The 17,441-nt window shown below is 37.3% G+C and overlaps 1 protein-coding gene across 6 annotated transcripts in view; it reads right to left on the reverse strand.

Annotated features, from left to right (window-relative positions):
- r3hdm2 (R3H domain containing 2) overlaps positions 1-17,441 on the reverse strand; it is a 75,771-nt gene that overhangs the window by 18,761 nt on the left and 39,569 nt on the right. For 4 of the 6 annotated variants that reach the window (XM_031895736.1, XM_018091108.2, XM_031895737.1 and 1 more), the window contains 9 exons: positions 16,168-16,285; positions 14,474-14,552; positions 14,239-14,298; positions 12,755-12,895; positions 11,578-11,686; positions 9,475-9,570; positions 8,270-8,301; positions 6,386-6,439; positions 283-512 (listed from right to left, as the gene is read on the reverse strand). In XM_031895736.1, coding sequence (XP_031751596.1) covers positions 283-512; positions 6,386-6,439; positions 8,270-8,301; positions 9,475-9,570; positions 11,578-11,686; positions 12,755-12,895; positions 14,239-14,298; positions 14,474-14,552; positions 16,168-16,285 — 919 coding nt within the window. 6 annotated transcript variants of the gene reach the window in all.

Genomic DNA, 17,441 nt, shown 5'->3' on the forward strand with positions numbered 1-17,441 from the left:
ACAGTAATCCTAAATGACAACTGCCAACCATACCATGAATACACATTATTATTGGTTAATCCCTAATATAAAATCCCTTCAATACCAGCCACAAACACGCAGAAAGTCAGACAGTGTACCAGGCAGACTGGATTCCCTATTATATCTGGTGACACTGAATAGCATGTTGAGCCAGACAAACAAAAATCTGCGTAACAAGAAAAGCTTCAGCTGAATTCACAAAAAACCTAATATGAACATTTCATGACACAAACTGAATGTCCAGTGTTTATAACTTGGTACCTGGCCTGCCAGTGCGGTTGGTGGTGCTTTTATTGCTCCCAATGCTATCCCCTCTTGTTAAGATGGAGATGCCACTAAAGCTGCTGGCTTTGGTTACTGGAGGACGCATGTTTCGACAGGAGCCATCTGAGTCTGTGCTGCTCCAGGGCCTGGGATCCAGAGACTTCAGGTCGCTTTCAGTGCTGCTCTGCCGACTGCAAGAGCCTCGATTCAACAAGTCTCTGCTCCCTCTGCATGACAAATAAGAATTCATCTCATTCACTAATTTTATTATTTTACAAACCTTACCTAAAGACTGCAAATTCATATTTGTTTGTCATAACACAAGGAGAATACACCAATTTGTGCTGTTTATATAGCTATTTGACCACTATCACTGAAATAAACAATGTGCATATCTCTAAGTACTAATTACAAAGGCACTCTTCTACTTAGGAGAATAAAGGCAAAAATATCTTTCTGAAAAGGGAAAAAAAAAACTTGCTTCTAACTTATTCTATGCTATTGTTCTGATGTTCTTTACATTTAAGAATTACCGATTAAAAACATGGAGAAGGAAAAACCCAGAAAACTTGGCATAGGTTTTCAAACTTCTTTAAAATCCACTGCAGCAAACTTTTACCATAACAGCTGTTGTTGGAGAAAATCTTAGGAACTTAACAGCTTGCTTACATACAAGTAAACCTGCACTAAGATACTTGCAAGGCATTTAAAGGGGATGCTCACTTTTTGTAAAGGCCTGCCAAGGTATATACATGCTTGAATATTAAATGATTAAGCTGGCACTTACAAGGTGCCTTTTGGATAAGGGGGTGGCCTATCGCGTCCTCCACTATGTAAATGCAGAGATGGGCAGCATATAAGAATCTTGTGTAAGGATACTTCCAAGCATACCCAGTACCTGTGTCGCTGCTTGTTAGCCAATTGAGTGCCACGGTGCTAGGGAATGATTGCGGCCTGGGTGTGTGCACTAGTGCATAATGTTGGGCTGTTCTTACAGAAGATTCTTACTCCCTGACAATTTCTTCATCTGTGCTTATGGTATTTGGCAAAGTCCTACCACTTTGGCAGAATATTGGTCAATTCCTTGACCAATGTGTGCAGGTCTGAGATGTTTTTTTTTTTTTTTCAGACAAAGCATATCAGCCAGTGCAATGGTTGATGAGGAAACACAGAGGAGCCACTGCTTTTCTTCACGACCTGCAGTTCTGATCATTTGGGCTTTGGCAAATGAATGGGCAATAGAAAGGTGGGCTATACTGTGCATGAACCCTCACATAGTGCTTGGCCCACTGGTCAGTCAGATAACGTACAGGATTGGCTGTGAATGGCTGCCTTTAAACATTTTTTACCATTTTGCTTTTGTTATGTGGAGGTCGGTGTACATTAATGGGAAATACTACCCAAGCAGTTTGTATTTGCAGCCCTTTGTTGTACAATAGGCAACACCCTTTCATCTCTTTTACTGCTCTCTCTCTCTACATGTTCAGATTGGAAATCATTGTGGCCTATAGGTTGTATACAACAGCTACTCACTCATTAAAACTTAATGGGAGGCACAACTTTGCTACCTGTGAGAGCCCTGCCGCACTGACAGACGCATGGAGGGCTATACGTGTACAATAACCACTTGCCTCATACAACATGGTGACACCTGTACATAGATTTATATTAAAGGGGTAGTTAACCTCTAAATTAATTTCTAGTATGATATAGACACTGAAATTCTAAGACAATTTGCAACTGGCTTCATTTTTATTTTAAATGTGGTTTTTGAATCATTTAGCTTTTGTTTAGCAACTACCCAGTATGTAATTTGTAGTTGGAATTTTTGTTAAACTAAAATTTAAATAAAAAGTTTATAGGTAATTTTACAACATACCAAAAGCCACCTTTAAGGTGAACTACCCCTTTAAGATGATATATTTTAAGAGTTTAAGTGCAAATGTATTTTGTACAGCAATTCGGCAATTATCGGAAACTGCTTTTCTCCAAACCTAGATGATTTGGCATTTCTCACAAAGGTGATCAGGGGTAAACATACACAACAAACCAAGTCGAAACATTAATTATTGTTACTGTGAGAAGGCAAATCTTGTTGGCACAACAAATACATTTTTTTCATCAATAAATGGTTTTAAAAAGCTTCCAGAGCGACTGGTCTGGGGCGTTTTCAGATTCTAAACTTAAATAAGAAACATAGTACAGGTATGAGACCTGTTATCCAGAATGCTCAGGACCTGGGTTTTCCAGATAAGGGATCTTTCCGTAATTTGGATCTCCACAATTTAAGTCTGCTAAAAATAATTTAAATATTGAATAAACCCAATAGGCTTGTTTAGCCTCCAATAAGGATTAATTATATCTTAGTTGGGATCAAGTACAAGGTACTGTTTTGTTATTACTGCAGTGTGCTGAGTGCCGCCGGCATCTCTGCACAGCCTAGGAGAAAGGCAGAAGGAAGCGGAACACATGGGTGGGACTATGAAGAGTTTGGTTTTTTTTTGTCTCCTTTATGAATTTAATTGGCAGCTGATCTTCTGCAGTGGGGGGTTCCAACGTGAAGCAATACATTACTAACTTATCAGCAAGGCCAAACATTTTTCAGAGTCTTTCATTCTGCAGCTTAAAACCTACAAATTCCTACTTCCCATTACTTATTCACAGTTAATTACCTGCCCATTCCCATGGGCAAAGTTGAAGGAGCCTGAGGCCACTCAATGTGCTGTCACTGGAGGGCTTTTGCAGTAAGTATTAAATGATTAATAATGCAAAGCTGAATGGCTGCTGGTGCATGCTGAACATGATACCTATGCCAGAGAAAGAGAAAAGATGTTCAAGCTGTTACCTTCTCTGTCTGGCAAATGTATTACTTTGGACAGAGGCAGCACTCCTTTAGCTCTGCATTCTTAATGGGGATGCTGACCTTAATACCAGCTTTTACTATGTTGATGACAGTGTCCTTCGTAAATTTTATTCTCTTCTAGGTGGTTTTTTTATTTATTTAAAACTTTGTTTTGCAGATCTCCATCTGGTTGCTAGCTTGCAATTACTCTCAGAACCTGAAAGCTGTTTGAACAATAAGCTGGAAGATGAATAGGAGAGAACCTGGACAGAAAGTTAAAAAAATAAGAATCCAGCCTCAGAAAAGTAAATTAAAAATTTGACTTTCCATGTCCTGTAAGCAAAAAGAGATCAAGCTGTGTAAACATCACAAATAAAGAGTTAATGAATATGGAGAGGTGAGATGGGTGCCTCGTTCTTGGCTGTTAAAGTGGTATAAACATTCTACAAGTAGCAAATACTATAATGGAAACAAGTTCCTTTACGCAAGAAGACCAAATTGTGTAATGCTGCACCTAAGCCATGGTTGCAATAACCCCATATACAAATCTACCCCATATACTACCAATATCACACCAGGAGTCTGCCTGCATTTTGTCTCCAACACAACAATAGAATTTCCTTACAGTATAGAAAACCTGAACACCTCTACATACACCTCCACATCAGCCAGAAAACCTGTACCCACAGCAGTGGCAACCGACTATAATGAAAACCAGTTGTGGAGAATTCCAGTGTTTTGTCACCACTACTTTTATGCGTACATAAGTAACCTGATTTTATTTTTATCTAACTTAGCATCACATTGCTGCTCTGAGTCCTCAGTGAAAAGAAGCACCACATTTATTTCTTTATATTCTGTACACATGAGCTTCTCTGTCAGACCACCTCCTCTCAGCAAAATCCTTCAGGGCATGGCAGGAATCTGCTCAGTTTGCTCCTTCCTCCTCTCTCCCCCTTCTCCTTCCTCCTCGAAACTTTCCTCAGCAATGAGTCAAGGCAGCAGGAGAAATGCAAGCCAGGAAGTAAAGTCAGACCAAATTAAAATGGCAGCTGCTATCTTAAACAGAGGGAGCTTCCAAGGCTGTTAATTTGGGTATGGTAAAGCATTCTACAGAATGAATATAGCATTATTGTGACTAATTTATTGGCAATAAAATGCCTCAGAAGCTTTCCTTTTCCTTTAGGGCACTGGCACACAGGGAGATTAGTCACCCGCAATAAAACCTCGCTACCGCAGGTGACTAATCTCCCAAAAAGCCTTCCCACCGGCAAGAATGTGAATTGGCAGTGGGATGGCATGTGTGTCGCTTTGATTTCCGAAGTCACCTAAAGTTACCTCACGAGGGACCTTCTGGCGGCTTTGGAAAACTGAAGCAACGTGTATGCCATCCCACCGGCGATTCACATTCTTACAGGTGAGAAGGCATTTTGGGGAGATTAGTTACCTGCCGTAGTGAAGATTCATCGTGGGTGACTGATCTCCCCATGTGCCAGTGCATTTAATCACGTTAAATGGCATAATTAGACAGAAAACCTAGACTTAAAGGATGGTGTCAGGAATGCAGCAGAGCAATCTGCATTTAGTTGTGCTAATTATCTTGTGGATGTATGAAGAGAAAGGTGCTGGTTCTATTCCTGGCTACATTCTCAATTCCCCTCCCCTCCTTTTTATACTAGCTTTTCTGACTGAATGGTGCCACTGTCTGATGCATTTCACACAAGATTTAAAGGGATACCAATTTTTTTACGTACTCTGCAGTGAAACTAATCACTAATCCCTTTCTCTAGCACAGAGTATCTTACTGCTTGCAGCCAGGTGTCCCGTGCACCGAATAAAGATGAGCCCATGGACAGTACAGTAATTACCAAGGTAGTTCTGCAGTGTAGTGGCCGCTCAGGGTGGCACAGTGGATACGAACGGTAGAAAGCAAGATGGTGGCAGACCACTCTTCACCAAAGTACACTGGGCCTGTGCGTTTTTTTTTTTTTAATAGATAAAAACTGTTATGTGGCCACCCAGGGTGGCAAAGTGGATACTAAGTGTAGGCAGCAAGATGGGTACAGAGAACTCTGCACCAAAGTACCCTGGGCCTAAGAATAGGCCAGGGCAGAAATACAGCAGTTAGTTACTGGGAGGAGCCTATTACATTAGCACAACCCCTCCTACCTGTGATTTTGGGCATAGTTCTTTAAATAAAAGAAATTGGTACAAGAGACACAGTTGTGTTTCTTCAGCATTGTGACCTGCTCTTTTCCCAATAAGGGAAGCCTTAAGCTAATATAAACATTTAAACAAAAAACAGACCCAAAATATAGGACTGCTTTGTAATAAATCTGGATTTATGCAATTTAGTTAGCATTAAATATAAGGCACTGTCTTTGCATCACAGAGACAAAGAAAATCAGTCCAAAGTAAACAGTTGTTAGTCTGATTATGATGCTGTGGGACATAAGATCTCCATAGTTGGTATCATTCTGAATAACCAGAAAAACAGATATTGTAAATCATTAATATAAGTATATTTGGTATTTAGTGTAGAACGTATACAGCAAGCAATTTATAAGGAGACGATGAAACAAAACCCAAACTGTAACATATGCTTAATAAATCTGTTTTAATTAATGATATTATTGATACATAGGATATTATAGGTATTATCCAGTCACTTTGCAGCTGTGATAGAAAAACCTTGTGTCCATAAAGTTTAGCAATTCCATCCAAGCTTCTGAGCTATTTTGTGTTTTATTTGAGAGATTTCTCAAGCCAATAATTATTTTTTTCTGCTACAAAAAAACCCAACTGCAAGAAAAAAAGTACAACAGATTTACTAAACACCAATTACAGTTTGGGTACATTTTTTCTTAGCTGCGATGATGTTTTCTCTTAAAACATACAATTCCACCACATCCCAGTTACAAGCAATGGCAGGCTTACAGACGGAAGAAAGCTCAAAACCGTGAAACTTTCTCACAGACTAATAAACATTAAATAAATGTTTCAAGAGCACCCTAAAACTTTACAGAAAAGCAGACTTGAATAAACAGACAGAACAATGGAGTATGTTCGCAACAGACAAAGTTGCAGCCAATAAAAACATTTCCTGGAAATGAGCCAAAGAACACTGCTCCACAAACAGTACAGGACATAGGAAACGAAGCACGTGGCAAGAGAACTGTTACGAGCAGCCATGCCAAAGGCGAATGGGGACCAGTGCCCTTAACAAAAAATACTTGAGATATTGAACACAGAAGGTACCTAAACAACTGTCTCCTTTTGTGAGAGATAGCGGTAAAGCCTTCTCTGTAGATTCTGTTGATTACATTAAGAGGGGAAATGATTCAGATTTTTTTTTCCTTTAAAATGTTACAAAAATACTGACATATTGCACGAATACCAGTGACGATCAGAAATGTTATTAATAACCAGAACATAAGGAATACATTTTACAAAGTTGCATTATGGGAATTGGATATCCAGATAATAACTTCCTAAAACTCCTTGTTTTTTGCTGAACCATTACAGGCATTAAAACTTATCATCTGGACACTCAAGGCTAAGGAAACCTATGGGCAACAGTAAACTTTTTTGCCCATCTCTTTATCCCCTCCCAAAGTCCTCCTCACATTGTTAGACATGTTGTATTTTGGCCTGGTCCCTACCTGTAAGAGTTCGTTCACCCCATTTTTGCTTTGGTTTCCTCCCAAACTCCAAAATTATTCAGGAACGCTGACTGGTTCCTGATAATAGCGACACTAGTGTATGAATCTGAAAGGGACCTTAGACTGTAAGCTGCAGGGACTGAGATGAATAATGGATTCTATATAAATTTTAGCGCAATAATAATAAAATCAACAATATTAAAACTGAGGGAGACTTTAAGCTGTCACATAGCCAGTACAAAGAAACACACATTTCTATGTGTGGCATATGCACTGTTTGTTAAAGACACAACTTAAACTGCCCATACATGTAACAATAAAATCTTATGAAACATAGTTTGGTAGATTTTCGGACCATGTGGGCTCTGAATTATCATCCAGATAATTTTCTTACCATGGCGATTGTTCGTTTAGTTGATCGGTTACATTTCGGTTGGATAACGAAAAATCTGAGCATGTATTACGTATCTGACGATATCCATGGGGGACTTACAATGGAAGTCACTTTCATATGATTGGTGTCGGCCAACTATTTCATGTTCAGAACATCATCTGATTTGTATTTTAAAGGCTTTATCCTACAACTGCAGTCTGAATGTTAGTTTCAGATTGTTGCATTTAAACGTATGAACGATATCCAAACGTACATGAGAAGGCGGCTAAAATCTGTATCATCTTGTCTACCAATGCCATTCAGTGGAAAACAACAGTGTTCAAACTGGCCCTGTCCACCTGTCACTGTTCTTGGTAGAAATAAATGAATACAGCTTTATTGAAGGCACATGTACTTTTGGTCAAATGTGTGCCTTAGCCCTAAGAATAGAATTTACTGATGTTAGTGTGCCTTTAACATAATGACAATGGCATCATTCCTAAAATGTATAAATAATCAGAGTGCTCTAAATTAGAAAACAGGCCTATTAAGATTTACTGTAAGGTAAAGCATTTACTCTAACTCATTCTGGTTACATTTTAAAACCTTTTTTCTCTACTGGCCCTGTGATGATCCAATTCATGGCATTCTGCATGACACAGAGAATATACCATATCCTTGCCATTAACATGGGCATTACAAGCAATGGATTATCAAAACCGCCTACTCTGTAAAGGGCATAACAGAAAAGAAGCTGATTCTGTTGCTTAGGAGGAGCCAGTTCATCTCTCCTCATTGCAAAGTCAGATAAATCACAGGCTCCACCACCCCCCTCCCTGACTTCACCTGCAGCCTGAGCGTGACATACAGAATTTGCATGAACTGTCAAGGCTGTGAAAGCGGGGGTAGGTGAGAGGGCTTAAAACAAAACTTGCAAGATCTCTACCGATATGTATCAGCGAGTGTTTCGATGGCATACAGGAGCCTTAGCATTAAGAGCAGAACAGCAACGAGCATTCAAGGTGACAGATCCGATGGAAAAATGAATTCATCCACAGTCAGATGTGTTCTTCATTTAATAAAATAGAAATAAAATTAACTACTTACCTGCTTTCTACAACATGACCATTTTGGGCAGACTGCAGGGACAGAAAAAGAAAGAGGCTTTACACAGACTCGCCCAAGGAAATCAGTTGTCAACATCCATTTTATAAATATCAGGAGACATAACAGAAATATACTGCCAATAAAAATTAAAAATCTATGCTTCTAGCGTCATGGGAAAACTCTACAGAAAATGTAGGTTCAGGCTTCAGGGTAAGCCCACTTCTGTCACTGCTCTGACTGTTGAAACAATTCAGCAGAATTCAAAACTCCATTTTGGTTAATGAGCTGGCCTCTGCTACACTGTTTCAGGAGTCAGAACCAGGCACACACAAATCATTACAAATCACTTAAAAGCCATTTACAACATTTACTTAATGTATACTGGAAAGGATTTCGGATGGAAATTCCGTTTAAAGTGGAAGGATACTGCATTTTATACATAAGGCAGGTACTGGCAGGGTGGTCACCTTTTGGGAGTGAGTGAGGGGGGGAGGGGGTTTGTGTATAGGACCTGTTGCCTTAAATTGGGTTTTCTAATACCTAAAGCAGGCCCTACACTGACAGATCCACTATTGCAAAAACACCAAACAAGTTGGTATGGGCACAATTTGGTCAAAAATCCACAATGCCAAATCAGGCTCATCTTATCATTGGCCCCAGAGCCAACTTTCTGATCATACACAGAGCATATGAAGGACTGCCAGATGAGAACCCCATTAACAAACTGGTTTAAAAATCCGGTCAGATGAGTACTGCATCAGTCGGATACCTTTTCTGACTTTTGCAGAGACGTGGGTCAGACAGGCCCATTGGTGGACCCAATACATGGGACAATAAGCTGCCAACAGCGGCAAATTATGCCGGCAAAATTATGAAGTACTCAGGATCTGACCAATACACTGTAGGCATGCATTAGTAATTCATTATACTTAAACTTCTGTTTTGGCATCTTTTTAAAATTCCTTTCTCTTAGGCTAATGTCAGACCAGCCATTATAGCGTATATATTTTCGGCAAGCTGGAAAATACTTGCCAGAAATAACGCAATACACCTCCTACCTGTGCCTGCACCTGAATAAATGGAATACGCCTGGTCTGAAATTAGCCTTAATTTCCCAATATGTGCCCCTGGTGTGAAGAATAAGAGCAAATAACCTTTACTTGAAAAAAGGAAACACACACATACTACTTGAAAGAAACACATACCTCTCGTGCAAAAATTCTTTCCCGTACCCGTTGATATTCCTCTTCTCGCTCTTCTATGGACTTGCTCCGTCTGCCATCCTGTAAAGGTACTCTAATCTAATTGTTGGAAAAAGCAAAGGTGTTAGGGCTCAGTACTGCACTATTTAAAGTCTTTTAAATGTTTTATTTGATTTTTATAGCCCTCAGCATGCCCATAGGCTCCATATCTTTCCTGTAGGACCTGCAGGAAAGTTATATAACCTGGCCCGATAACATACAGAGCGTCAACTAAGCAGCCAAATAATAAAAGCACGTGTTAAGAACACTGCTATGTTCTACCTGATTAGATTGTAGCCCAGTGTGCCACTGCCTATAGGAAAGGAAAAAGTAAACAAAGGAGCAACTAATCTTAAATAATAAAAACAACACAGTCAACAAAGACATTCTGAGCAAGGGCTGGTTTATTTGTTGCATACTAGGTTGCTATGAATAACTGGACTGATCCTTTTTATAAGAAATATCTTTTTTTTCTTAAAGGGCTATTCTTAGATAAAAGGAAATATTTTATTATTCATTTTAGCAGTTTCAATCTTTTTTGGAAAGGCCATGCTGTTTTCTAAGCAGCTTTGGCTCCTATCTAGCTGAAAATTTCCCAGTTTTGAAGGTTCCTGTTGCTATAGAAACCAGGAGTGAGAAAGCAGTCGCTCCATTTTGAGGCATTATTCTTGCCAATATTTGAATTATAGGACACTGTTAAGTAGATAATACTAGACTAAAATAGACTTTTTTTTAGATAGATAAGATTTTTAAAAGGAATCTTAGCTGATACAGTAAAGTATATACATAAATACACATTTAGTATATTTAAAATACATATTTACAGAAAAAACAATTCCCACTAGTTTATGGGATGTATGGTAATTTGAATACCGTTTAAAGCAGGATTTACTGTATTGTATGCACAGCTAGAATTTGACCTAGATTTTGCATATAACTGTTCATCATACATATATGTATTCCTATTAAAGAAGACGCCTCCAATTAACTAATGTAATTAGTCTGTGCAAGTCTAAAGGATATATTTATAATTTTTGGCAGTTCATGTAATGTTTATGCACCATGAATACACCCAACCTAATGAACTTATGTCAAATTAGGTGTAGTAAAAGCACTACTGGATAACGTGTTTTTCTGTCAAAACAACCTGTACTGCTGGAAACAATGTGATTTATTCAGGGTACATGGGCCCATGTATCTTCTATAAGAAAATCTTCTATATACACTGTCAAATATCTTGCTGGCTAGAACATCTTTAGAAATGACTATTTTAAATGTCCATGAAACAGATAACTTTAGTTACTATAGAACATTCTGGATTCTAGAAGCTGCTGTTCCAAAATAACTGTTTTGCTGACATGGTGTAGACACATTTACCAAGGCAAGTGTCAGGTTGCAGCACACAGTAAAATCCATAGTTTCAACTAAACTGCTTTCCTGTAGCATGCTAACCCTGACACTTGTACATTATAAAGAATAATGTACTCCCCTTATGTAAAATATCTCGATTATAAAAGTTCCATGACCTTTATAAAAGCACTTGAACTCCATGGTGACTTATAATAATAAAATAATAAAAGTTGTGTGCTATGCAGTAACGGCCTTACACTCTTCATTTACATATTACCTTTCTGCCACATTGAATTTTTGAACATTCATTAATAACCTGCATTTTCTTTTGGCCAGACCGGTACAATATTGAGTTCTTTATCTATAAGCCATCATATTTCTGGCATAAACAGTTTTAGGACTGGTTCAGGACCTTCATATACAGCATTTTTCACTTTGCGTAAAATTCACTAAAATTGTGCTATATATATATATATATATATATATATATATATATATATATATATGCTATAATACTCATTAGAAGGTCACTTATACATGTGGAGGGGCCCCTCCTTTCATTGTTACAGTGCTGTCTGGGGGATTTTAACTTTAGGTATTCAGTGTTGGCAATAGTGTAATAAAAATCATTCTTTTATCTGTATTTTGGTTTCTCAATTATCTATGCAGGGGTTAAGTCCCATTCGGTATCAGGGTAATTAATTCTATTATACTCACCTGGTTATCATCCCGGTCCATGCTGGCATCATCTCTCTTCAGAATGAACCGCTGTTGGAATTCACAGCTTTTCTCATCCTTGATGTGCTCAGAAAACCTCTGGTCAGGACTGAGAACAAAAAGTAAAACAGGATTCTTAAGTATTCTTTTTATTTTATCCTCCACTCCGCAGGCAGTATAATTCTACATTTGTCATCAACCTTTATCAAGCTAATATTTAAAAAAGGGAAAGGCAGGCCAAGCAGTCTTTTTCAGGTGCAGTTAACAGTTAATTTATCTAAGCCTAGAAAGATAGAATAGTTCAGTCTGTTTAGCATCAAAAGAGGCACTCTTCTTCTAAGGGCTGTGACACACAAGGAGATTTGTCATCCCTAGCGATGGCAACTAATCTTCTCGAATGTTTTCCTACTGGCGAGAATGTAAGCCTCCGGTAGGAAAACATGTGTGTCGAGTAGTCTTTCTGAAGTCACCCAAAGTTGCCACACAAGGAAACTACAGGCAACTTTGGAAAGCAGAAGCAACACATGTTTTCATACCACCAATTTACATTCTTGCTGGTAGGAAAGAATTTGAGGAGATTGTAGGCAACTAAACTCTTCATGTGTCATTGCCCTAAACATTCAAGTTGCTAATTCACAACAGTGGAATTGTGCGAAACTACTGGGTAAATAAGCTTTTTTAAACTGTTTCTTAACATAGATGCCTGCAAACATGAATACCATAAAAAAAGAGTGACATAATCCATTTAATATTAAGTTTTCCATAAAGAGTGCAGCCATACAGTCTCATTCAATAGACTGTAAGAGAGCAGCCTTTTTGGCAAGTCACAACACTGAAGTGGGTTAACAGCTAAACAATTACAACTAAAGCATATATCTCTCCGTGAGATGAATCCAAAGAGAGACATTACATGTCAGTAATCAGATCAATTACTGAAAACGACAAAGACCAAGATATTTGGAAAAGCGATAATTAATTTGGCAGAACAGAGTCTATTGCCACCACTGGGTTGTATTTAACAAGGCAAATTGATGTTGAAAAAGGTTCTTCGGTATAAATTAGTTTTTTGGGCATTTTTTGGTCAACAATTTCCAGCTTTTTTCAAATTAGACACAAAAAACACATTTTATAACAAAATTAAAACATAAAATTGTTTAAGCAGTTAATGTGAACTTACATTCGTGTGTTACTGGTCTTATTGATGATGACGGCTTTGCCTGTTTGGTCTACATTATGGTCCATGCCAAAGTATGCGGCAGCACGGTGTAAAAGCATCCTGTGATATGAGGTCATCTGTGGAAACTTCTTAAACTGATTGCTGGCGTGTGAAAGGAAGAACATTAGTAAAAAATCTCAGGAGAAGGACAAATTTAGTTGATTTTAAAATAAAGAAAAAGGATTTGCTTGTTTGGTTTTTGGAACATGAAATTATAATTTTAGGGATGAAATAAAAAAGAAGATAAATGCATATTTTTTTATTAAAGAGAAGTAGATCAAAAATAATTGTTTAATTTGCATTAAAATACAACTGATTTTGAAAGCCTCATATATTCAGCGTGGGTCAGTACTAAATAGTAATAGATTAATGAAGGTACCCAACTTGTACAGATCAAAAACCCATAACATTAAACTACCACTGTACCCAAAATAAACACGCTTTTAGGCTACAAGACCAAAATGCCCCATAATTTTCGAACAATGGCAATCGGTCATTTAGTCATTTTGGACAGGTTAGAAAATTTTTGTCTAATACCAATAAAATCTGTGCATGTATTGTGTATCTGATTATATCTTTGGGGGACCTACAGGAAGTCCCTTTTGTACGATTGGTGTCTGCCAACTATTTCATGTTCAGAACATCCGCTGATTTATTCTACAATTTAGTTTTAAATTGTTGCTTTTAAATGGATGATCAATATCTGAAAGTTCGTTGGAAGACTATCTGAACGTGAATGGCCACCTTATTATTATTCAAAAAACTCACATGGGTTCCACATGGGTATATGTGTTTACCTAATCTAAACCACAAAACAAGAATTTTGTTAATTGCGTTATTTATAACATTTTGAAAATTGCACTTTACAGAATCTTATCTCAAATAAAACATCACTGTTTAATGATGGTTTTAAGGATTAAAACCTAGTAATCAACAACAATTTACACATGAAAATATGCATAAGAACAAATAAAGTATACAGTGTTATACGCTCTCACACTAATCACCCTGGTCAATAATACACTTTTTAGAAAAAAAAGACAAAAAACCATGTTACTGTAAAACAACACAAAAAGCGAAACGTGTGTTTATTGTGTGTACTAATGTGTGATATGATTGCCTAAAAGCTAAAGGAGCTGGAGGACAGCAAAAGTGCTTGCACTGGTAGGCTGCCAGGTTGGGGAAGAGGTGTGTTACTCTTGCAATTAAAGGTGATCCATAAAAACGCTTGGATTTTCACTCCAGTGTAATTTATGGCAGGCAAATGCCTGCAATTATAAAACAGAATTCATGCCTTCAAAACAAACAGGTTTTCTTAATGGCAAATAAGACAAATGTGTCAAAAAAATCCCTAATGTACGGTGTTGGAATTGCTCAGACATGCAGTTTGTGCTATAAACTGAAAAAATCTGTACTCCTTTTGCTTAGTATAGTCAAACACCTACCTATTATCATTAATGAATTCAAGAATTTCTTGTTCTAATTTTAGCAGCATCATTCTGTCCCTTGAAAACAAAATGTTTAGCAAAGCATTAAAGGTATGAATGATTCATTGGGTAAACATCTTTTTAAAAATAAATTGTCATTAAAAACATTTGTCCAAAGTTAACTTTAATTTTATTTTCAACCTCAATATTGTTTTATCGGGCCTTATAAAACACAATTTCAACAAGCGATTACCTTGGATTATTTTTCAGTGTATTCACTAAAAATTCATGTACATCTATTCCTGTAGAATCAGTGTACTCCTGGCTAGAATCTGTGGGGAGGGGAGGGAGGAGAAAAATGGAAAAAAAAAATTGAGAACTTAATTGAAATACATCTTACATGTATGCTTGTATAAATTAATTCTAGTCACAACATTAGGATTATATTCCTGGCCTTTTTTTTTTTTTTTTTTTTTTTTTAACAGTTGACTTATTAACAGGGAACATCAACTCCAATCCCTGCAAGAACACACTGTCTAATCCGTGCAAGAACTCAAGTTTCCCTTAAAGCGCTTCTATATTTGGATGCTGCGGTGCTGCTGAAGGACAGTCCCCAAAGCTTTACAGTATTCCAAACTGCACTCACCAAACAATGCAGGGAATAAGACTTTAAACAGGACCCATAACTTGGTTTTATCTTTCAAGTAATTCAGGTGATCAAATTTCTTCTCAAATTTTTTTTTGATTACAGAGTCATTTCCATTATGCCTTTGGCAGATTTAAGAAACTCCTTGGCTGGGAAAGGTCAAACAGACCCTTGGCTAGACATAGGTGCTAAACAGCAGAAGTGCCATTATCAATCATTTTGTTTTCAATCTACTATAAAATGGAAAAATGAGAGCAAAAATCTGATTGGTTGCTTTCGACAAAAGCACTGCTTCTATTTAGCTTGACAATGAACATTAGTGTAAAGGGAATGGTTCACTTCACCGCACCCCCCCCCCCCCCACCTTCAATCTAGAGGGGATACTTAGGGGCACATTTACTAATCAACGAACGTCCGAAAAGCGCCCGAATGCATTTTTTTTCGTAATGATCAGTATTTTGCGTTTTTCTTCGTAAATTGTTGCGACTTTTTCGTAGCCATTATAACTTTTTCTGTAAATTGTCACGACTTTTTCGTAGCGTTACGACTTGCGTGAATTGTCACAACTTTTTCGTAGCCGTCGCGCCGAGTACGAAAGTTTCGGATTCATTCAAGCTTCAGTATCGTGACTTTCCCTGGGCCAGGTTGGAGCTGCAGAGTGCCATTGAGTCCTATGGGAGGCTTCCAAAATCATGCAAAGTCTGAAAGTTTTGCCCGCGCTCAATACGAAAAAGTTGCGACAATACACAAGCAAATCGTAACGGCTACGAAAAAGTCGCGACTTTTTGCACAAGTCGTAACGGTTATGAAAAAGTCACAACAATTTACGAAAAAGTCGTAACGGCGACGTAAAAAATCGCAAAATGTTCGTTTCCAATCCAAATTTTTCCAATTCGGATTCGTGGATTAGTAAATGTGCCCCTTAGAGTGCTTTCCACAAAAATAATCGAGTGAGCCAGAAACCTGAATGGGATACAAAGATTACCAGTTTATCAAATGTAAATAATGATTCAAATGATAAAAATCATTTAGAGCCAGCTAGTTCATAACATCCATTCAAAGTTAAACATAAAAATAGTGGATTAAGCTTAAACCCACCACATTCCAATAGCAATAGTTCTAATTTCCCTAGCAATGACACCTGTCAGAACTGGCTACCGCAGCCAGGAATATGGAAGGGATATAACTAGTAAGGAATAAACTATCTTATCAAAAGACTAGAAATAAAGAACAATATAACACTAGACTTTTTTGTACAGTACAGTCACCAGATACATTTGAAAATACAGAATTCTGTGTACCTCTAGACAGCATTTTCTTCGGACCCTTTTCTTTACTTTTTTCTTCTTTCTCAGATCCATCTTTACAGGCCTTCTCTTCCTTGTCAGACGGACAACTAATATGTAGGTGGATGACATCCTAAAACACATAATCATTAATCAATGAAGGATAGATACCCTCACGCAAAGCCAAAGCCTAGCAGCAGAGCAATGACAGTTTGGCCAGGAGAAGTGTAAGCTTCTCTTCCCACACAGACAGTTCTGCCAAGCCCTGCATTTAGGCACAGAACAGGTGCAGTGCAGGTGGCAGCAGTGCAAGCCTACACATAAATCATTGCCAAGAACTCTGTTTTGTCTGTAGGGGAAGAATTCAGAATCTTAGAGCGTGTCTACATGAAGGCTCGCTCTGACGCCTCCTTCGCAACAACTGTTGATCTCAGGCACCCGCTGCAATGGTTTGCATGAGCATATTTTTGCTGTTGTGTTTATGAGAACATACAGCTGTATGACTTTGTGTCTACATTGACAAACAATCTAAATGCATTCCAGTTTATCCTACATATTAAATTTAGCAAGCTTTTATGAAATACACTAGAAAACAGGATTGCAATCCAGTGAAATAAAGGTTAATAGTAATATTTCCTTTGAAAACACTACTGATATATGGCAGAAATGTGATCACATTTTTTAAAATATAGAACCAAGCAATTTAAATCAGTGTGCGCCATTCACCTCTGTATATTAAGGGGGAAACCCATGGTACCTAAGCCATCATCGATATTTGTGGGATCAGTAGTTGGCCTATAAACTAATCCCAACTAATACTACAACCAACACACACACACACACATACACATATATTATATTTATAATATATATATATTATAAATATTATATTTATAATATATATATATTATAAATATTATATTTATAATATATATATATTATAAATATTATATTTATAATATATATATATTATAAATATTATATTTATAATATATATATATTATAAATATTATATTTATAATATATATATATATATATATATATATATATATATATATATATATATATATATATATATATATATATATATATATATATATATATATATATATATATATATAGCGAACCCAGGGTGGCATTCTGCTTCAGCTCTTAGCTCGGGTGCAAGGTAAATGATTTAAATATCCAAAAAAGACCAGCAACACCGAGTTATATTCCAAAAACAATCAATTGTGTATTAAAAACACATGAACAGCCAACGTTACATTTCGGTCCCCATAGGGACCTTT

Source organism: Xenopus tropicalis, chromosome 2, assembly GCF_000004195.4.
Source record: "Xenopus tropicalis strain Nigerian chromosome 2, UCB_Xtro_10.0, whole genome shotgun sequence".
In the NCBI taxonomy this organism is placed as follows: Eukaryota; Metazoa; Chordata; class Amphibia; order Anura; family Pipidae; genus Xenopus; species Xenopus tropicalis.